Source organism: Ciconia boyciana, chromosome 5 (assembly GCF_034638445.1).
Source record: "Ciconia boyciana chromosome 5, ASM3463844v1, whole genome shotgun sequence".
Taxonomy (NCBI): domain Eukaryota; kingdom Metazoa; phylum Chordata; class Aves; order Ciconiiformes; family Ciconiidae; genus Ciconia; species Ciconia boyciana.
Window position 1 is genome coordinate 26,519,800 of NC_132938.1, and position 24,023 is coordinate 26,543,822.

Genomic DNA, 24,023 nt, shown 5'->3' on the forward strand with positions numbered 1-24,023 from the left:
TCATCAATCTTTCAAATTGATCAAGAAAAATATACAGTGTCACTTTTCTGTACATCTTTAAAATGTTCTTAAATTAATGTACATAAAAAAGTCGTTCCCATTTGCTACAACGGGAGATGTGCACAGCTACGTGCACAGCCACACATACGCACACATAAACACACCACACACACAACTATTAGGGGGAAAAGACATGCCATATGTAGTCACCTGCAAGTTTGTTATTCTAGAATTACAACCAGTAGATAAGGATGAAATGTTAAGAATTGCTGATAACATACAGGTGAAAAAACCTGAATATCCAGTATATGTTGTATACCAAAAGTTGGTAACCTCGGTATTTCATCATGTCCAATATACATTACATCATGGCTAAAAACTTGTTACGATATTGATTATTAAAAGACTACACCAGGACAGAAAATTCTACCAAGTTGTTCTCACTAAATTTCTCTTTTCATAAAGTCTGTAAGTAAACAAATCTGGGTTTGGAATACATTTTTTTAACAATATATTGAATAAGATATATCATTTATTAATGAACAAGATTAAATTAACTTCTTTTTTGGTGGTATAATCTTTTGTGTAAAGTTCCCAATATATATGTCAATGCTTTGACAGTGGCAATTATCGCATTCACTTCTTTGCGCATACACACACACACACACACAGAGCATAATTTTAGTGGACAGTCCGTGCTTTTGCCAACAACCCTGAAAACTATGTTAGTGGTCCAAAGACCAGACTAAAAGCTGCTCTGAACCCATAAAACAATCCCAATTTTTCACCACATAACTAAGCTAATAGTTGCAACCATAATATAACTCTCAAAAGCATACTGGAGAAAAAATATGGATTCACCTGAAGAAAGGTCAGTAACCTTCCATTATTATAGATGCACAGGGATTTTCTTTTTCTTTCAATGCATATCATAAATCACTGCAAAGAAATTAAGATCATTGTAACAGAAAGAGACTGAGTGGAATGTCCACAGTATTGGTAACAACCAAAAAACCTCTGCAACGCCTTATCATTATTCAAATTACAATCTATGAGGAATTGTAGTAACATACAAAGCAAAAATTAACTTAAAATTGAAGTTGCTAAAAGCAGTTCATGAAGATAACTGCTGAATGACAATTCTGCTCTATATAAATGAGAAAAGAAAACAGTATTGAATAGGGTTTAGGAGTAATCTGGTCACTTCGTTCATTTGGTCGTGCAAGGTTTTAGCTGCTGAACTTTTCCAATACTGAATGCTCTAGTCCACTGGTGGGGCTGGTGGTTCTTGTCCCTAAGGGGAAGGAAGGAGCAGAAGAAAGAAGAAAAAACACATGCAGGATTAGAAACAGTGCGTCACATAAGAGGATTTAGCAATAAAAGAAGAACGCAGAAGAGTTAAATTGTGCTTTCTTTTAAGACCTTTCAGTATCTCTTTCAATATTCGGAGTAGAGGAGCATCAAAGAACAATACCATTTCCTCCATCCATAGGGATTTTCCCATGATCCCACATGTAGGACAAAGATCACCTTCCCAGTTTCATGCTGTAATTTTGTTTACTGACTTCTCTTAAAGCTGTGGTTTTTCCCTTGTACCTAAGAAGGCAGGAGGCAGTTCCAACCACGGACAGCCAGTGTCCAGAGGACATTATGACCCATACTCAGTCACTCGTGCCTGCTCCATCCCATGGCAGGCCTCACAGTTGGCCTTCGTGATTCTACTTTCACTTTGGTTTCACTCATTTTCATTGTTCCAAGAAAATACAGGAGAAAAAATGTAAGGAAAAAATGACTGTAAGGTAGTCTGTATTAAAACCAAATACATTTAAACTATTGTAAAGTCTCTCTGCAGGGCACTTTAAGATGCACTTACATTATGTGGGCTGGTTGGCTTTCCGGCTGTGTTGGATCCTCTCAGATTACTAGGTCTCAGTAAGAACAAGACAAGTGCTATCACCACCCAGGCCATCATTATCATGGCAAAGCTGATGCCATTCTCACTGGAGGAATTTGGTCCTGGCACTATAGACAAGGAAAACTCAAGTTACAAACCAGAGTGACAGCAGAGTTCTTTCCTCAAGATGAAAACAAAAATGCAACATAAGTCTCAGAAAAAAACTGAAATATTTTTCAGCTGAGTTTTCTGATTAGTCCTTCCTTTTGGCTTCAAGACAAGTAATTCTTGGTTAGTGTTACACTGTTTTTTTATCACATTTCTTATCCCTTTGAAAAAAGAATCTGCTTCATAAGATTTCACTGGAATTCCCAGAATTACCATGAGTATTTTTTAGTTCACATTGACTCTTAATGAACTGGAGATGATAAACACACATTTTTGTTCAAGAAATCAAACTTGATTTTTAAGAAATCAAATCTGATGCAGAAAAAAAACAGGAATATATTTATGTGGGGAAAAAACCAACACCTGCATGTTGGTGTTTGTTTTTTGCCTCACACAAATACAAAAATAAAGCTAAAGAGATGAAAGCTTAGACTCTGTTGTTAGCCTACACACAGAGAACATGCTAATTCTAGCAAGAAGGGAGCAAACTAATGGTTATAATTTTGTTGGTTACTGTAACTTATTTATTGAGAGTTTGTTTGAACAAGTTTCAGTGTCAATATGCCAGATCTCCATAAGTGGTCATCCAGGTCATGTGGTATTTCTGACAGCATCAAGGAAAACGTATCTGTCAGAAGGGGGAAAAGTGCTGAGGAGATACATGAAAAAGTGAAGCCGAGGAATATGGCTGGTTAGTCTTTTTGGATCAAGAAAGTCTTGCAAATACATGCACATTTGAAAACATCAACTTTTCTCCTCTGAAACATAATTTCAGATGATCAAATTGTAACTAATGTTGTCAGCTAAAGTGTAAACCAATGTATAGTTAAGTACCTACGGTACTTACATGGCCCCATTTACAGCAGTATCTAAAGACCTAATATCTTCATTAATGATCTGGATAATCAATTAATACAAAGCAATTAATACAAAGCTATAATGAATAACCTTCAGAAAGAGAAGAGATATTCTATTTTACTACTCAAGCTGAAAGATTTAACATCCGGGGAAATTCCATGGGGACACTCATATCTGTCAGATTTTTCAGTTGTCTCAACTCATTTGGATCGTCTTGTTATGGAATCGAGTCTGGATTCAGTATCGGTTGTGAGCTGTTCTTATTTAACGTTTGCTAGATAACTTATACCCAGTGAACTGCTGGAGTCGGTTATTACCTCAAAGGTTAATGCTGATGCCAAAGAACCACCCTCATCACTGTCACACTGGGTAGCATTTTTAACAGAGGCTCTTCTATGAAAGTGGTTTCTTCATAGCACAGCTAAGACACAGCAGAGGGGCACTGTGGGGAAGCTTACAGCTACTCCTTTCACAACACTGCTGTTCTGCGAATAAGACTTTATGAGTCGGGGCTGTTGGACTGATGTTCTTTACTGACATCACATGCACTCAAAAATGCCAAAGAAGAAAAAAAAAAAGGTGTTACAGAAGTTTGTATTTCTCACAGTACCAACGAAACCGTTAACATTTATGAGCAAATGAAACTGCCATACAGCTCTTGCCTTTTACATGTCCAAAACAGAGACATTTCAAAACTTGAGAAGTTGCTAATGTAGAAGAATTTTATGATTAGAAGTATGTACACTTATAAGTGACAATTCTTTTGGAGATCTGAGTGAATAAAGGGCGCTGTATATGAGAAGAAGGTATAGTGCAAAGAAAATAAATGAGAATGCTACAGCCTTTAATTCATTAAATTCTAGCATATAACTGATTCAGAAAGCATATGGAATTGTGCAGGTAAGAGTTTAGACCTGCAATTGTGTGAGGGAAAATATTATTGTTATCAACATGATATATCAATATTTTAAGTCTTGGATTACCTTTATATATGCAATCCAGTAAACTAGCATATAGTTTGGCATGAAAAGAACAACTGCTTTATTTTGGGGCTTCCGGACAACATTAATAGCCACCCTGAGACTACCTTCAGCAGCACATAAGCCAGCCTTAGGCACCTGCTTTGGCATGTATGTTCAGTAGAACACTGAAAATTCAGATCACCTGTTACGCTGGATTCCCCATACAATGCAGAGAAACAGGGACTAGTCAGGCTGCCTTCTGGAATTCTTGCTGAACCATGGTGCACTTAGGGTCCGTGGTTAAACAAGAGTTGGGGTAAGTAAATGCTGCTAGGTCAGCTCATGCTACAGGTCAAGGAAGGGAGCAGAAGGAACCACAGAGGGAAGCCCCAGGTATTCGCACAAGACACAATTTCCATCCAGCCTGCATTGTAATACGCTTTGGATGGAACCAAACGTGCTGAAACATGTTCTAAACTAAGTTAAGCAAGACAACAGCTGATCTATCACAGCTTGGTCCTACTCAGAGCATGCCAGATACTAAAACAGCCACAACACTGTTTAGACTGTTCAAGTACCGTTAAATCCACATCTCTCACAAATGACCATGTGTTTTAATAAGGACATTAAGATATTTCAGATTCTGTTACTTTAATAACTTAACATAAGGAGATGAAGATAAGCAAAATCTCACATAGCTGGGGTGAATCACACTTTTCAAAGCTTTGCATCACAAATCAAGAGAACAGACAAGAAGCTGTTTCAGCTACTGGGAGCAATAATACGTAGAAGACGACAATCTTTTGCTACAAAGAGCTCCATCACTGAGATCACAAAATAATCAGATAAGACCAGCTTATGGATAAAGAACAGTTGAGTGAAGCTGAAACCAAGCAGGATGGAATTTATGCTGATGGGCAGAAGAAAAGATCTTATTTTTAAGAGTTCACAGCCACAGTGCTTTTACCTATAATTGGTATTTTTTCTGGTAATTCAGAAGTGGTTTTTGATTCCTTGAAGAATAAAGGCTATCCTATAAGAGCACCTGTGGATGATATTTTTTAATATTTCCAGATGGCTAGAAGATTGTCCTGTTCTGACCTCACAGGTGAATGTCCCTGCCACCATCCATTTTGATGGATGGATCTGGTTATTAATCTCCAGTGCCCAGGAGACACCAACTAGTACAGAATGTAGCAGTACATATTCTCCTGGTAACCTGTGTCACTGAGTGAAATGAAACTTACAGTCTCTAACCTGCCTTTCCACACAACACCAAATCCAGCCCAAGGTCTTTATTTTCAGGGTGTCCGGTCCCCTGGGCTCAGCATACCTACATACCCCTGCACTTCTGCGTGAAGCCTGTGAGCAGTTCTGCCCCTCTGGTTACCTGGAATGTTTTTACATCGTGGCTGAATGCAGGAGAGAGCTTTATGAGGGGCTGGTCTGAGACACTGGGATGAACTCCCACGGGAGCTAATGACTACGGTGAATCCTATCTGTTGCTCCACATATGAGATACAGTTCTTTGGCTTGCTTTTTCCTATAGAAACAGAGACTAGGCCACATAAACTAGTCTCCTCTCACAGAGAAATGGGAAGGGAAAAATTAATCTTCTGTGACAGGTGTTTGCCACCCTCATTTAACATTCTACTAGCAGGCAGGCAAAGCTACTAAAATGATGAGTCTGGTAAAAATAATTTCTAAAGATTAAAGGTCAACCACCTCCTGATTGTGCAACTGAAATCTCAAGAATACAATATTAAAATTAATAAATGCCCTTGTAAAATACTCCTTACATGAACTTAGTTCTCCTCTTAAAGTGCTATTTTTCATTCAGAGTGAGGTTGTACGCTAAAGAAAAAGAGGAAAGATTGCATTTCTTTTACTGTAAAAGTATATTCCATGTGGTGCTTTTTGTCTGCCCTCTCATGGTAGAAATATCTCTTTTTGGATCTTCAGCTTTTTACTGTTTAACATCTGCATGTGGGAAGGCAAAAGCATGCTCTCTGACTTGTGCCTTCTTTCACGGTGTTTTTAGCCTTGCCTGTTCTGTGAAAGGAAGGTAGGAAACCATAGGAATCAAGGTATCTTATGGATTAATTGTCTTTGAATTGTTAGAAAGAGTCTGTGGGACCTTCAGCAGATAATCCCTGCAAGCTGACACTCTTAAAGGCAGGGATAAGGAAACTGAAGAAAGCCAAAAAGACTTGAGCGGAGGAAGGGAGAAGGGAATTACCAGAAAAGGGAGGGAAGAGTTGGCAGACATTTCATGCCGTTAGGTTAGGCTGCTGTGACTCCCCTAGATGAGTACAACTCAAGATGAATCACAGATATGCATTCATTTTAAAATACATAAAAATTTGGAAGTAGAGTAGACAACATTTGAGACAGTCATCTCTGACCATATTACAAGCTAGCAGAGCACTGAGAATAGTGTTGAAAATATGAATGTGGTAAATCCAGGTCACAACATCTGGGAATTGCTAGAACACAGATTAAAAACTCAGGCGGTGGCCCCTCATTTCCTTTGACATGGAAGGCTGACTGTGAAGGGCCATGAGCCATCATGGGGATGGGTTCATCCAGCCTCAGCCAGGGATCCTCCCTGGGCTGGATGAACCGCTGATGTTGCAACTGCAACACACTTCAGAGACATCTTCCCTGCTCCACTTGCATTAGACAGAATTCAGAGAAGAATTATCGCTCTTATTTCTCATTTCAAGGGAAACTGTAAGATCTGCTGATTTACTGAGCATAAACAATCCCAACAGAATATTAAATGTGTTGCATATTCAAAACTTGCAGCCTTTTTTCTCCAAAGCGCCCACTGAAATGGAGGGAACAGTCATCAGACTCTGATACATGCTTTACCGTCACAGCAGATACTCTGACAGAGAATCAGCAGAGGAACAGCCATCAAGCAGAGTGCCCAAATGCTCTCTGAAGCGATGCTCATATCCTCCTGTATGTGAGAGTATAAATGCGAAAGCACTGGTCCTGACCCTGGCAGGAAACTCTCTGCAGGGCAGTCACTACAATATAATGGTGCCAACAACCACAAATAAAAATTTAGAGCTAATAACACACAAATACGAATGAGGGAGCCTTGGTGCTACTGCTTTGATCTGGCTCCAAAAATCTTAAAGAGATCTGAAATCAAGGGTTGAAAAAACAAAGTGTGCTCAGGAAGAATCAATGCAGGGTGTTTCTGAGAACTTCCAGCTGGTAGCAACAGCATAACACATGACGCTGCTGTGACACTGGCTGAACCACAGCCCTGACGTTTCCCATAACAAAACCACATACATCTCATCAGTTATTCCACAACCTTGCAACTTAAGAATCTGTGTACGACAACATTCCCAGCTGCGCTTCCAGAAGGAAGACCAAATCCTGGGAACGAGCAAACGGGTGGGAGTGAAACAAGCTTCTTCATATTGAGGTCCTGCAATGAGGAATCAATGGCAGCAAGTAACAGGAAACAGAGCTGTGGGACCTGGGGAAGAGGAGACCCACCTCAAACATAAGCTCATCACGGTATAGCTCATCAGAACAGGGTGAAGCAATGGACGGAAGGCTGGCCCAAAATTGTTTTAATCTGTCTCTGAAAACATGTCTAGAAGCTTCTCCAGGGTCAATCTGTTTATTTTTGCCTTTGATTCCTGGGAGTCTTACAGAGCTCATGTTGGCCCAAGCACAGAATCACAGAAGCATCACAAAATAATCTGACAAATAGGCAGTCAGTGTCATTGCATCAGCAGAAAAATACCTTTGCTGGAACTAAATTTAAGGCAATATAATAACGTAGGAGAGGATTTACTCTATAATTTTTGCTTTGGTTTTTGAAACAAACCACTGGTTTGGAACAATTGCTGCCAAATTGCTTGCACCTGCACAGACAGTTATTACAAGGATCTCTTTCAGGATGGAAAGCTATTTGCTGCAAACCATTCACATCCCCCCTGTACTACAGCTTGGTAGCATGAAAGCTATCCCACAAGCTTTGTGCCCACACATAACAGAACTTAACTCATTTATACAGTCTTTAGCCTAAGAGCTTCATAAATATTGATGAGCCAAGACTCCCAAGGCTTGAGTGAGAATGACCCACCATTGCTTGGTTTTGACTGTGGACTAAAGCTCAGAAAGCTGCACAGCCTGTCTGTGCCTACTTCTAATACAGGAAATATTCTGTCTCCTGTCACCTGCCTCTTTCCCTCTCCTACATGCCCATGATTTAAAAAAACCCCACACATAGAAGTCTAAGGTGTGGGAGACAAAAAAGTCTGCCTTAGGACAGGTGCATTTGGGAGAGGAGGGGTGCTGGAAGTCACAGACACACAGCATAGCCTGGAAAGCCCATAAAGAAAGAGTAAAGCCAGCAGCACTGTTATGGCACATGTGTACCCCACTCTTTTTTTTTCAGGGGTTATCAGGGAAAGCTCATAGCTTTTCCCCTTCAGCCCAACATGGCAATGAATCTGGGACTGTTTCACACTGGGAGGGCACAGTGCAAGTCCAAGCTAGATGCGCATCTCTAAACAGGTTTTACTGGGGAGCGAAGAGGGAGGAACATGAGAGTGAACGAAGGCATGCCCTCTCCCCAGGATCCTGCAAACCTTGGCTGCACTGCTCCTAGACCTGTAGAAGACACAGGCACCAGCAGCTCTGGCTTCCAGGAACACTGCTCAGGTGCTCCCTGCTCCCTCCGAGCATTACAGTAGTCCTGATGCAGGCTAATTGAGTGAGTTCATATGCTCAATTGGTAAAGCAATATAGGAGAAACAGGTCCACTTCATTTTTATTTATAAGCATTTGGTGATGTTCCCTCTAGACCATGAAAAGTGTAAACAGAGCGCCTCAGGGCAAGCTTACGTTAGTGCATAACCTCTGCACAGCTATGCTTCCCTGCAGATGCTGGTAACGTTTGACTGTCCTAGTAATGCTTACTGTTTTGCAGAGTTTTTTAGATGTATTTCAAAGCAAATTTCAAGGAAGTGTACACGTCAGTACTCTGCTTCATTAACTACACAGTCACCAAGTCAAACAGAAATGCAGTCACGGTGTATGTCAACTTATCAGTCAGAGCTGGCAGGGAATCTCCTCTCCCTCATAGTGAAGCAGAGTGTTCACAGTACAGACAGTTCACAGTAAGTCACTCAGCCCCAGCTGTGAACATGTGTACGTGTGGGGGTCTGTGCTGAATATCCAGTCTTCACTGGTTAGGCTGCTATGACTGTAAGGAGGACAAATAAAGCTCCCTCCAAATTTCCTCCATAAGGAAAAACTGAAATCATCCTATTTGGAGGCTGATGGTAAGATTCAGTAACGCTTGGGGCCTGATCAATGGTCATGCTGGTATATTGATACCTCCAGCCTGCTCGCCATTGCTGCTTCCATACAATGCTTCCAATGTACAAATGTTGTGCATCACAGATTCTCAGAAATTACCTCCCCCACATAACAATTTTAGTACTGTAGTATTCGATTTCATGTAATATGTTCCTATAACATTAAATCAACTGCTGCATTTTAAAGACCATTCAGACTGTATTTTAATTACTACTGTTTATTTTACTTCCATGCACTTGATCTCAATAGTTACTCACATTCCTGAAGGCATTCTGTGTCTGTGCAGTACGACTGGGATTGTCTCAGCTGAAACAGAGAAAAAGAAAGGCATGACACTTAGCAGTGAGACTCGGTCAGCTTTTACCGAAATCATGATGTAGTATAATGTCAGAGCACAACTTCAAGATAAGGAAGATTATAACCGATCCTTTACTGCATTGCACTTGGCTTATGGTGTGTGAAGAATTCCAGGTATGGAGGTAGTTTCTGAACACTATTTACATAATACCTTTAAATCACCTGACTAAAGTGCTATTGCTTCCACACAGGTTGCAGCCACTGAATGCCTTTTAAAATTCAAGTTAAAAATCTATAGTGATATAGACATTGTCATATACAGATATACTCTCTACACACATTTGGGGATTTATAATGGATAGGTGTTACTACTGTTATCTAGATCAAATAACATTAAAATACTCTGTGATTACATAACAATAAATGGTCAGACTGTGATAACAGTTATGCACAGAGAAGCCGAATTAAAATTTCATATTTAAACTTAGCAATTACTATTTTTTCCATCTAAGATCTTTTTTTAAAAGCAGATTTTTATAGGTGGGTAAAAAAGTGTTTTAAATGTTACTGATGGGTAAAATTTAAAACGCTTTTAGCAACTGTAATGACTATTTGCATTTACAGACTAGGTAAGCTTGCTAACCGCAAGAAAAGTCAACACTGGCTAACCTGCAAATCAGTATAACTATTTTACAGATGATGGAGTCAAAAAAGAAAGACAAATATCACCTTCTTTATCAGGCATAGAGAAGTTAAATGGATGGGATTTAATCTGCTGTGTTATAGAAATAGGTTCTATCCTGTGCTTAGGTAATGGATTAATAATAAAAGTTTTAAAAAGTAGGGAATTGTTACAATGCCTTGGTTAGAACTGACATTTGCTTTTTGACAGGTTTTATGTCACAGTAGTGTCACAAATCCCAACACTTCTTGTCACAACAGGCTAATCTGTCTATTATCAGTGTAAATATACAAACCTAAGAGAGAAGAAAAGATGATGTTCCTTATGAAAGAAATAGGTGAATAATTTCTACAAACCAAATTTCCCCTTGTATTGGCATAAGTGATTTGCTGTATGTGGTCATAATATTATGCAAAGCACATCAAGGAAACAGATGAGCAAACGAAAGAGGAAGACATTTGGAAAAGTTTAAGCTCTTTATCATAATGATTTTCAATGACTGACGCCTTTGAGAAAGAAAAAAAAATGTAATTGGAGATTGATTACATTCATCCTTTCATTAATATATTAAGATCTGCCAGCAAATTTACTGAGACCACAAAGAATTTCCTTAGGAAGTACTGGGAAGGCTGGATTTAACCTTTCAGCTATTTCTATAGTTAAAAACAACAGCAGGGGAAATTCAAACAAAAGACTTCTACTTACCTTATTAAAAAAAAAAAAAATCTATCAAACTATGCATATTTCCTGGCCTTTATATAAAAGCAAAAACTCATTTTATGTTCAAACTTTGGAATTAATTCTCAAAGGGGAGGTTTTACATTAGTAATAGTACCAATTTGGAATATCTGACACTGAGAGATTCCCGAACTGGGAAAACGGGATATCGCAATACCCACATTTTAAAGAGATCAGCAACATACTTATCTTCTGTTTGTATAAGGGTTTAATTCTGGAGGGGGCTTAATTTATAATCCCTACTCTGTAAAACACAGTTTACAGGTATTCTTCAACACAGAATGATGCCCAGAATTAAAAGGTATATGATCAGAAACATCGTACAGGTCAACAAGCATATCGCATCTAGTTATCCCTCTGTCCCCAGGATGGCTAGGACTCATACAGTGTATCTGGTTTGCCCAGATCGGTAACACTGCCTTCGGGTGTTCTAGTCCCAATATTAGTTATCTCCCATTCTAAGTGTTACACTCTGACCAAATACAACTTGTTTAAACCATGCAATTAAGGTTTCTACAGAAGACATCTCAAAAAATGGTGCATGTACTTTTTGTTGCTGTTAACATCCTGTTCCTTCACCTGCCTACCAGGCGGGCTTCCACTGCTACCACAAAAAAAAATGATGGAGCTCCAGCTTTGACTGACATGAATATGTTAACCACCAGAGAAGCTTGTTTAACAACAACAGAAAGATATGCTGGCTACAGCTATGCCTCTCTGGACGAGGGGTCTCAGCGGTGACCATGATCACACTATGCTCTGTCATTCACCATCACCTGGACCATTTCTTCACGAAAAGCCTAGACACTGTCTGGAAATGCCTGTTCATGTAGGAGGCCACCTGATTAAGACACAACAACTATTAAATCCGGGAGATTTTGTGTGCCCAGAGGGTACACTCAGATACTGAGTTTTATCCTATGGGCATCCTTGATGACTTCTCAAAAGACACGACAGGCTCCAAGACCTTAGAATGAAAAGTACTGCTGGAAACACCAATGACAGAAATATTACAGTAAGCAAGCAGTCTTAAGAAAAATACCATTAGGAGTTGCTCTACAGATCTCTGCTGAAAAAATGCTCTTATATTAGATTGTATCCTGCCAATATGGAAAAAATTGCTTATGTGTGGAGGAACAATGTACAGAGCAACCTTTACAAAGGAGAGAGCCCTCTGTACTTTGTCTGATAATGGGGCTGTGCTTTCCAGAGGGCTTGGACAACAAATATTCCATTTTTTTCATGAGGATTTAGAAACTAACTGTACAAGGTAGATTTAGAAACCTCAAATTATGTTGTGAAACTGTTACAAGAGAAAAGTATAAAAAACCTGCATTTTTTGTAATTTGTATGAAAGTCCTCTAAAGTGAAAACAATACATAATCATATTGTCATGCAGATTTAAAGATCCCACCTAAAAAAAAATTACACTTCATAGTCTCTGCTTCATTCATATCCAGCAAATATTTCTCAACTATTCCAGGTAATAAAAAAATTTCTTTTAAAAACTACTTGTGCTGGAGAAGATTTGGTCAGAACAGGACCACCCATAGACTCAAACAGGTTTTAGGAAGCCATAGATCCCATGATAAAAACCATACTCAAATATCTGCTCATGCTGACTTCCCCTCCTGACTCCAAGCACATGCAAAACCTCAGTAATCCACAAGCAGAAACTCTAGGCGGGCTCTGTAAGCCAGGGAGCCAGGTAACAAATCTGTTTTTAACAGCTCCGCGACAGGCTGCATATTGTTCTCTTGGGATGAAACATGGCAGATGACAGAAAACAAGCAGCAGTAAAAACAGGTTTTTCTCAGTTCACTCGGGTGAACTGGTTCCTAACTCTGTAACCCAATACAAATCTGAGCCCCTGCAGTCACTCAATTAGTCAAAAGACAAGAAACAATTCCGGCACATGTATGAAATGCTTACGAAAGTTGAATGGCTGGGAAAAGTAAGGCCTCTTGCTGAAACAAGAATGCTCCCTATACCAATTAGCTCTCTCTTGATAACTACACCCTTAAGGGACATAGCAACTGTTGGAAAAAAATTGAATGTGAGACATTTCAATCATCAGGTAATTGAAAAAAGAGCAATTATCAGGGACTGGAAATAAACAGTCCTTTGTATTCAGATTTTCTGTTCCAATGTGGAGGGGGAGTTTGAGTGAAAGTTTGTGGAATAATAGTAAAAAGTTGAACCAGACCTTCCCTCTTCTCAACAAAACCCTTAAAAAGACTTTTCAAATACAGTCAATGTTTTTCAGACTGGGAACACTACAGAGTTGATGAGAAAAATCTGAATAGCGAAGTAATTCGTAGAATATGTTAACTCTTACATACTTAAAGGCAATATTATTAACAGTGGTTTTGGTTTTATTCATATTTCAGAGATCCTTGTGTTGTCAAAAATGTGAATTTAGTGGAAGATTAATAGTTGACTGCCTGATCTGACACCTGCTAAAGTCAGCAACAGCCTTTTCATGTTTTTCAGTATATTCTGGAACAGGCCCTTAAAAAGAACACAGAAATTAGGTGAGTGAAATATCAGGGCTTATTCAACAAAAGAAGAAGAGAGTGAAAAATGTTACAAAACTAAATATTTATAGAAAATATTATTTTCTTCCATTTAAATGAAGAGGATTGTATCTGAATTTTAACATTCTCTGTGCAGTTTGTCATCCAAATACAATAAGTGGCTTAGTGCATGTGAGCCAAAAAATGAACTAATTTATCTTTTATTATCCAAAATGAAGTAAACACAAATTGTAAACAGCATGAAAGCTAAAAGGGAGCTAAAAAGGCTCCAAAATTTTCAGTTTTAATACAGTGCAAACTTGCAGGCAATACAAGTAAAAATACTAATTATAAATGCACATTATTTAAAATACAACTGTGCACTCCAATTCCTTCCAAGTACATTTAAAATCTTGAATAGCTTAAGTTAAAATAATTTAAATTAATAATCCCCACACCACAAGAGCTCTTGGTCATTACGAGTATTTCATTTCTGTGAAGCCCCTCATAAGTTCTTGGAACTGGGAGGCACCAGTGGCTGAATTACAGCAAATCAGTTTTGCTGTAATTACTAACATATTTTGAATGTAAACCCAACACAATGCCGAGAAAAAAAGAAACCGAGTTACTTTCAGTGGTAAGAGAGGCAAAGCCTTTTCCTCACTCTTTCCCCATGACACTCAGATTTTGCATTGCAAAAATAAAAAGAGCACATTTAAAATGGCTTCCAGTTCAAATCTGAAATAGCTTTTTTTTTTTTTCTTTCTCCAAAAGACACAGCTTTTAGCCCCAGTTCACACTAACACAACAGGGTTTAGATCCTGCTCCTTTGACACTATATATGAGGTACAGATTTAACAAGCCATCTTGTGGATCAACAGCATCTACCCATCAAGCATACCTGAGACCTGACTGCGTCCTGCTGCTACTCTTACAACAGATGCCATGTTCTACAGGAGTCTGCGTGGTTTTTAGCAATGAGAGCCACCCCTTTTCACAATCCCCAGCTGTGAACAAGACATGAACAGTCACAGTAAAGGGACACCACTATCGGCCTCTGGAACTTTTTTGAGAAGTCACTATATTAAGTAAAGTCTCTATTTTTTCATGGGCACACCTACCATGGGCACACAAACATGCCACTGTGTGGTGAAAAGAGTGTGAACTTTTACTGCATGTTAGCTGCTCCACAAAATCACTGAAGTCCAAGTGAAATAGTAAGCCCAGTGAAACAGCTTCATCGAGTTAAACAGAGAACTTGTTTTTCCAATACAGTGACCCCAGCCACTGGGATCATTTCCGTCTTCCCATGAAAGAAGTTATGCTACTTTGCATGTGGAGAAGGAAATTCAGGTTTCTGCCTACCTTCCCAGTAACTCGTTCTTGTGTCAATTCCCTTGCTTCCTCTTCAGAGGAGTTTTCTGAAACTCTTCAGATGAGTTTTCAGAATTTGCTACCCCAGAGTTCAACAGTCTCACAAACCCTGGGACTGGTCCTGCAATCTCTGCTCAGATAAATTTTTTTTTTTATTAAAGTCAATAGCGTCTTGCCTGAAAAAAGATTAAGAGTTCCTATCCAGTATGAACACTTTTTCTTTTTAAGAGTTAAGTGTATTATTTAAGAGTTAAAAAAAAAAAAAAAAGACAAAGCATACAAGTATCAGGAAGATACCAATGATCACACAGATCACCAGTTTGTCATTTTTCAGAAGAAATAATGGCATAATCCCTGTCCAAAGCACTTTCCAACTCCAGAAATGGTGTAATAAAGGGGTAACAAAACAAGAACAGTACTAGTAGCAGGAACACAGTGCAATAATCAATGAAGTCTAGTGTGAATGGCAGATGAGATGAAAATAAATTATTTATGTAGGGGTAATTAAAATAATTGCCTTTTAGAGTAACTTTTGAGACAGCTCAAAGCAGAAATAAGTCCTCAGAAAAGAGATGAATGAAAAATTAGCAAGTTCATGAGCCAGGTCAGGAAAAGACCTCCATACAAAAAATTGTGATGGAAGAAAGCCCAGAGAAATGTGTGAAAGAAACAGATAAATTAGGTACAAAGATAAGAGAGCAGAAATGGATAATGGTGGCAATGAAAAGAAAAGGATAGATAAGTAGGAAAGCAAGGACAAACAACTAACTTGATATGGTATTTATCCCATGAATAAAAGTAAATTTAAAATGGAATCATAAAGACTGTTGATAGAAAATTTTATGCTATCACAAGGGATGATATTTTGCCCTTGTTAAAATACTTTTTTGCAATTTAGACCAGTTGTAAGCTCTGCTTATTCTCTCCAACAATGCCAGAAGATGACAACACCACGGCATACTCCTGATTGCGTTCTCATGCTTTTGGGTAATGAAATCACTGTTTAAGCTTTGTTGGCAGCCACGTCTTTCTGTCCAAAGTATATAAACGATTTAGTAAACAACATGATAAATAAATTGCTGTGGTAGGATACGCCAGCCCTGAATACAAGCCAGGTTGCAAACTGAATTGTAGCATTATCCGTAGAGTTCAGATTTAAAGATGCAAAAAATGACACCTACATGCATTATTCTGCTACAAGCTGGCCAAGAGAAATAAGAGAAAACTAAGGGGAAAAGAAGGGCATACTGATGGAATTAAATTGTCTCTTAAACTACATTAGCTTCTCTTAGAGGAACGAACAAGGAAAAAGTGAACACTGCCTTCCCCACTCCTACATTTTCTATGAGCGTATGCGAAGTTAAAATAAAATAAATGATTGTTCATACAAGGACAGAATAACAGTCTGTGATAAAAATATGGAGTTTGGTCCTGTGAGGTGACAAGTAATTTTCTCTCCCATGGCAAATGAGAGAGAAGGATGGTTGGTACCTTTCCGAATAATATTCCTAGATTACAAACCAACTCTTAAGACCCAAAACCATCAGCCAGTTATGAGAGAGGGAGAACATTATTAACTTTCATACTGGAAGACATGAAAGGTTATGGAGGAAGATGCAGCAGAGGGACTACTGTGCAAATAGGAGCCCTGATTCGGGCAAGAACTCATTCTTCCCTTTATTTTCTAATTTCTCCTGGGATTGCTGTTTCACCTCGGCATCATATAGATCCCGCTTTTCCACACTTGCCTCACTTTCATACAATTGCATGACTTTTATTGGTACTTCATTTTATAATTTTGCTGGCCTTGAGGACCTGGGATATCACTGGCAACCTGCTTTTAGTGAATGCAAAGCAGAGTGAATTAGCAGAACAGGGAGAGTCAAGGAAAAGAAGATGAAGCAGTGTAATAATCAGGACCATTACAAGGAGCTCACAGCACCTCTGACTACACGAAATACTAGACAACAAATGGATGAGATAGAATATTACACAGTATTACTACAGAGGCATCTGAAAACACTCATGAACAACATACACAGATGTCCTAAGAGGGCATTAGCAAACTTATATCTAAAATACAAAAACAGAATATATGTGGGGTTTTTGACCAGTTGAGTGTCTTCTGCAAAATGATGCGTATTAGCAAATGAAAAGGGTACTCCCACGTAGACAGCATTGAGGAAAAGGCTTAGAACTAGGAGTTCCAACAGATAAGTACAGTTTGCTCTAAGTGTTGATTACATCCACATGTGGCCCGAGAGAAAAAGCACAATTTTCTCCTTTTTCCTCAAATTAGATGGCTACGACACAGCTCTGATCATCAAACACAGTTCAGCCATTCATAATACAGGTTATAGCTATTAATTACTTCTGGAATATCAAGCTGACAGAATTTTCAATGCATAATTTTCTACAGTGCTTGCAATACTGTCACACTATGCATGCTTTGAGGCAGTCATGAGGCGTGACTGAGTTGGTGGGTTTTTTTTTTATATATACTGGTTAAGAAGCAGCAGCTTCCAGCACACTACAAAGCTCAGGAATGGGAAATGCAAAGAATGACAGGCACCTTCAACTTTCAGTTAAGTCCTGATACCTAACCCCTTATAGGAAAAAATGGTCTCCATGGGACATAGACCCGAGTGGACACCATTTTTCATGGCTTTTTTTCTTTTTTTTAAACATCCACTTACCTGTCTAGAAAATAGTCTCCATTTAAACTGCTTGATCTAGAACTAGTTTCTAGCTTAAAGACCATTAGCAGTGCATGAATTCTGCTCTTAACCTGTACGACACCAGCACCTTGAGCACCCAGTGAAGGCGAGGAAATGGAAGTCAGCGGAGCAAGAGCACTCAAGAACAGGCTTGCACCCTGCCACTCCAACCTTGTGTTTTATTCTTTTGGCCCAGTGCCTTAGGAGGTGCATCAAGTCTTTTCCCCTGCATCTCAGCAGGATGATAGCTTCTTTGTCCTCATGAGCAACCTAAGGTTCAGCTGTTGGGAAAGGTCCTTTCCGAACCAGCTTGAATGCCAAGAAATTGAGAATTGAAGGCACAGGTCTGGAAAAAAAGGGCAAGTGACAGCAAAATGCAATTTCCTGCTCTTGGGGTGGTTGGCTAAGTAGGGCTATGGTCTAGAAGCAGCAGCAGCTGCTATTAAAAAAAAAAAATTAGAAGGCAAATGCCATCTTACATGAGTAAGAAGTCTCCAGGACAACCTCCATATTTAGAAGGTCACTTTAAATTATCAAAAATGTATTCAGTATAGTTCTGCTGCGCTTCCAGTGGAAGGCCACGTCAGTAGGGTAACTCACTTTTGCTGGTTGCCTGAGGGACTATTTAAGTCGGGCTTAGCTGTGCTGACATCTTGAGAACTTTTCAACCATTTGCAGCACACAACGCAGATCTATTTTAGTCATCTGTGTTTATTCTGTGCTCTTTGCACAAGGTCTCCCTCAGCCAAGATTCATGGCTATGCTGGATACTATTTCAGACTATGCCAGTTCATAATAGTAAGACTCTAAAATGACCTGGCCAAGAGAATTATGTGGCAACTTGGTTGACAACAGAGTGTTTGAACCCATTGTGTTGAAATAGTTTGAGAATTTGCAACTTTTGCTATAAAAATCTAGTGACACCTCAAAATACAAGACAGATTAAAATAAAGAATGATTTGCTTTGTATCCCTCAGAGTTTTTGAGACATTCAAGCCTTCTGGTATAGCAACATAACTAGACATGGGCCATTACTTTGCAATTAGCTACAGAAGAACAAAACACAAGGTTGTAATTCCCACGGAGGTCTGTAAGGCCATCAAATCTCTACAGTAGAACTGCTGGCAGTTCATCAACATGGGTCCTTTTGTATTACAGAATTAGAAATGTTTTGGGTTAAAGAACGTATTGCTCATTTTCACAGAAACTAGTATGAGAGAATTCTAAAGTTGCACTTTCTGTAAGCAAATAATACTGTATCAGAAGCGGGAAAAAAAAGGACATTTACATCACAAAGTTATGTGTGTTACTGGCTTGCTTTGACATTTCTGGCCACTCTAAGTAGTCATACACAGGTCTCAGGCTTCATGGAAGATGCTGTATGTACAATTATCCCCCCAACACACACATACACTGTGTTTTCAGTCTAGTTTTCAGACTTGAACTGAGCCTTGGGCTAAGATACTCCATGGATCAGCCATTCTTACTCAGAGAGCATTGAAGTCTGGAGGAATAACATAGTGCAATCAGATTTTTACTGTACAAAATAAGTGAAAGAAAGGGAAATAAAAAGGTTTAAATACAACATCATTCTTATCCAGAGATTTGCTATCTTCTGCCACAACTAAGACAGGTACCATTTCCTCTGGATACCACAGAATGCCCTTCACCATGACTCTTTCAAACAACTGGCCCGTTGTCTGACAGAGTCCCCCCCATTAAAGTACTTGATGTCGTTTGTTGTTCTACGTTCTTGAACTTTGGCTCTTCTTGTCAAAATAAGTTTTGCAGATGGAGGAGGCTGAAGAGGAGATAAAATCATACAAGCTAACAGACCTGTCATTGTCTTTTGACAACTCTTGTATATCTGCAGAAGATGGAAAGTCTTGTGATATTTTTCTTCTATGCTTACTTCCTCTTATGGAAGTTCCCAGTTATTTGCTATATCCATAGAGTAAATAGTAAGCCCAACATACAATAGTCAAATTGTTACACAACACACAATCATAACAGATGTTGCCATGGGTATTACATACTAGAAATGATATTTATGAAGTCACAGCCAAAGACTGTAGGTTTCTATTGTTTCCTAGGAATATTTGGAAATCATAATATTTGCTTATTATTTACAGTGGCCATACTACAGAAGTTTACCATGTGCTAAATTTTCATATTTTGACATCAAGGAGAACCCTGAAAAATCCACTTCAGGAAAATGATAGAACCATTCAACATAAGAGAACTCAATGCCACTTAATTATGTATATATAAGTTATAAGAACTGTGGGTATGAACAATATCTCCCAGTTAACTTAATAAGCAGCAAAAAATCTTTTAAAAATATCATGCACATTAGAGATGTACAGTCCACTGCCTATAAAATCTTCATGGTATTATGAATTAAGAAGGAAAAAACTCAACAAAACAAACCCCTGCTTAGTCAAGCAAAATGAAGGACAGAAAAATAATCAAGCCACATAGCTTAGTAAGAGTTAGGTTTTTTAAAAACAAACAGCGTTCTTGTTTGCAATTTTCTGTGGTGTTGCTAATAGCAGAGAGGAAGAAGAGTTTAAATAACAATAGCTTTTTTTTTTTTTCACTGTATAAGCATTAATTGTAATGACAAAATGGACTGAAGTCTGCATTTCAAGTTGAGATTTAAACTATATGCTATATATAAAAAATACAATGTATTAATCCACAAATTGTACTTTGAATACCAAATATATTTTCTAAGAATTTCAAAGTAAATACACCAATTAAATTAGAAATTAAACCTAACACTCTGGGAATTAAAACAAGAACTTCAGGTTGTAGAGTTAGACTTTTTGACTTCATTCTGACCTTGGCATAGCAGCATAATTCAAATTTCCCATACAGTTAACTCTAACAGAAATCCCGTGTATTTAAATATGTATTTTTAACTCTACATGTAATAGCCATAACTGAATACATCATGCCTTCTTCATTACCAGAAGCCTTAATTCTTATCAGTGTTGCTCTATACAGTTATAAACAAATTAGTCTGTAAAAATTAGTTTCCTTTAACGCAAATGCAAGTTATTAAAGTCTACATCAATCATGGGTTTTTTGCACAATGTCATTACTGGACTGAAGAATCCTAAAAGTACATTTCCACACTTGGGCATCTCTTACAATTACATTGTTATTCTGTTAAATTTGATCTTAACTCTGAACTTCTGGATTTACAATGCTCTGGCGTGTTTTATACCTATCTAGGTTAAAAAGAATCAACAATTAAGTAGGTATAGGAAACTGTTCTGGGTATACAGCATGTTTGGATATTTCCCCCCCCGCCCCGAGGCTGAACAACTACAGATTGCCTAGCTTTCTTGTATCGCAATGGTTTTGGAGTAAAGGTTTTGAGGATCCAGCTTTTAGAGGTAGTGGGCACCCAGTCTCCACTGAGACTTGTGGGGTTCAGCAACTTTGAGAACCCATGTCCAAGGGTTCCTTTTAAAACAAATAGTAAAATTCCCGTTTGCTTATGTTGTGTAAAATTCAGTGACAAACCAGCAGCTTAGAAAGCAAACCCTTACTGAAGCATAAAAGTTACAGATGCAAGAATGAAGGTTTAGCAAGTCTCCTGCTAAAATCGTGGAACAGGTTACTTGAGGATAGTCTGGCTGCTGACTGAGACTTTTGAGACTTTTCCTTTCTAGATTCTGCTGAATTATCCCAGCTAGTGATTTGCTCTTATAAATATTTAGGAGCATCTGTTTCGCTTTTTAGGATAGATGAAATCTGGCATTTCCCCTTACTCCTCACAGTTTCAAGTGCTAATTGGTATGATCTTTTTGGAAGCTGGACACTGAGCAATAAGCTCCATTCCTGCAAATACAGAGGAACACCGTTGACTGGTCTTGGGGACTGCCCAAGAGGGTGCACCTGCCATGTGCTGTTGACATCCACAAAGCAGGAACTAGTGTGCCTCCAGATGATCCATTTGCACCCACCTTACACTGGGTACACGGAGCAGCCCAGGAACAAAATCTCACAGACCTTTGTGGCACTTCTTCCGACTCTGGACACAACTCACCTACATCGTTCATACCTAGAATCCTCCAGCCACAACGTAAAGAGAACTGGCTGACTGGTGCCGTTGCCTGTCAGTATCTTCTAGCAAAAAAGGAAAAGATAAAAAAATGCTGAATGGGGGTCAAAAGTCTGAACCATACTGGTTCAGATTTGCATCTGACAAGCCTCAGAGGAAAGAGCAGCCAACACGCATCCTCCTTTCTCCCTTCTCAGCTTCCTGAAGCTTGTTCCTGGGGGTTCCTTTGTCACCACTGTAGTATGTGTCCAGAAGCCTCAAGGTCCAGAATCAACACAACTGTGGGATATGGCACAAATGTCATGTTGAGGACAAGAGGAAAATACTTATTGGGAACGAACATGTGTATAAGCATCCCTACGGGGGTAGCAGGGAGAGCTCAGAATATTTTGAAATTGTGCCTCTAACTGGGAAGCATGAGCTAGGATGGCTGGGCCCTGACGTAAAGGCTCCACAGAACAGACCACTGCTCTCCACAGAAGCCTCAATTTTCTACGCCCTTGTGCCAACAGCATTGACCTTTAAACAGTGCATAAGTAGACTGAAGGATGCGATTACACCCCTGTACTCAGCACTTTAAACCCCTGTCTGGAATACTGCATCCAGTCTCGGGCTCCCCTACACAAGACATATTTACAGACTGAAGTGAATTCAGCAGAGGGTCACCAGGGGCTGGAGCACTTGCCCTGTAAGGAGAGGCTGAGAGAGTTGGGCTTGTTCAGCCCAGAGAAAGAGGTTACTGAGAAAACAAAGACATGGTCTTCACAGCACTATATGGCAGAGGGTATGATACATTCAACTAAAACAGTGAACAGAACAGATTCCCTACCACAAGGACTGTCAAACGTTGGAGCATGTTGCCCCAAGAGGCTGCGGAATTGCTATCCTTGAAGGTTTTCAAGACTCAGCTAGAATAAAAGCCCTGAATGACCTGGTCTGAATTCACTGTTGACACTGCTTTGAGCAGGAGGTCAGCCTAGACGACCTCCTGAAGTCCCTTCCACCCTGAACAATTCAACACCAGCAAATGGGCACACATCCCTTTCACTTCTTGCACCTCCATCCCCCAAACAAGCCTGTTGCCTGTTCAGCAATAAGAAATTGAGTCAACCTCTAATGACTTGTGAGACTCAAGAGAGCGCTGGATGCACCACACTTGGGAACTACCAAAGGGAAATGTATCAGGCCCATCAAGCGCATGGAATTGGCTATGCAGACATGCTCTATTTGTCTGGTGTCATTTTGGACTTTGGTGCAGCTGGCCACTACACGGATCGGGGCTGTTTGGCAACTCCAGCTTTGATGCTTAGCCCAAGGGTCTCGTGGTCTGTGAGGTGACAAGTGCTTGTCATTTCCTCTTGTCCTTGTGGGGGATTGTTTTGCCTTCTGCTGCAGCCACTGATGTAGCCCTCCCACTGAGAGCGCGGGGTCTGGGGTATTTTGGCTCCCAATGTGGCCTGTGTGTTTTTGAGGAGGAATTCTGTGTGCACAGGCCGAGGGGTGCAACGTGAGAACACGATGGCACAGGTTCTGCAGTGCTGCATTATGGATGTGCGTGGTGAACTCTGCTTACTCTGAGCAGAGTAATTCTGGAAAATGGGGTCAGCCAAGCTCCCTGAGAGCACGCACAGGTACAGCATCTGCCTGGCTCTAGGTTCTTCCCCTGGCACTCCAGATGACATAGTGTAATGACGCACTCCATGGCCAAGAAAGTGTGGACACTCAGGATTTTATGTTCAGGGTGAAACAGGGCTATATGAGTGCAACCCATGCATTTGCAAGAACAAGCTATATAGACTTCTTGCAAAGTGCTGTTTAAAACAACTTTGTTCTTTTGTGGATGTATGCACGTGGAAGTGGTTTTATTTTAAGGGCAAGCACACAAATTGATTCCTTATTCCCAGACATACATTCTCTGGGGACTTACACATTAGCCCTACTCTTATCATAGCCTAGTGGATGCCATATTTTCCTCATAATCTTCCTCAAATACTGACAAGAAACATCTTGAAGAAGGGCCTGATCCTCGAGACACCTACTTCCTCTTCACACCTACTGCCTTGAGCAGTTGATGTACTCAGTAACTTGAAAGGACATTAATTTAGGCCCTAAGGAAGAAGATGGGATAAAAACAAATTTATAAAAATCAACAAGGGGAAGGGCATCAAATTAAGCTGATGTAAAATATGATCTTAAAAAACAGTTTAACCAAATTAGAGTTGTAATCAAGTTCACCTAATTGCTCACAGTTCACAATTGTTAGTGTTATTTTTAAAAATGTACACTTTTACTTAGAAAAAATAATTAGCACTTTGTAGCTTTTTCTTCAATGGACATTGAATTAAGTTCCATACAGCAGCAAACAATCACTGCTATTTTACAGGTCA

At 39.4% G+C, this 24,023-nt stretch overlaps 1 protein-coding gene across 3 annotated transcripts in view; it reads right to left on the reverse strand.

Moving 5' to 3' along the window:
* Positions 1-771: 771 nt before the first annotated feature.
* SMIM14 (small integral membrane protein 14) overlaps positions 772-24,023 on the reverse strand; it is a 39,307-nt gene continuing 16,055 nt past the window's right edge. For all 3 annotated transcript variants that reach the window (XM_072863434.1, XM_072863433.1, XM_072863432.1), the window contains 3 exons: positions 9,495-9,543; positions 1,874-2,022; positions 772-1,294 (listed from right to left, as the gene is read on the reverse strand). In XM_072863434.1, the coding sequence (XP_072719535.1) occupies positions 1,262-1,294; positions 1,874-2,022; positions 9,495-9,543 (231 nt within the window). In that variant the 3' untranslated portion in view covers positions 772-1,261. The remainder of the gene's footprint in view (positions 1,295-1,873; positions 2,023-9,494; positions 9,544-24,023) is intronic.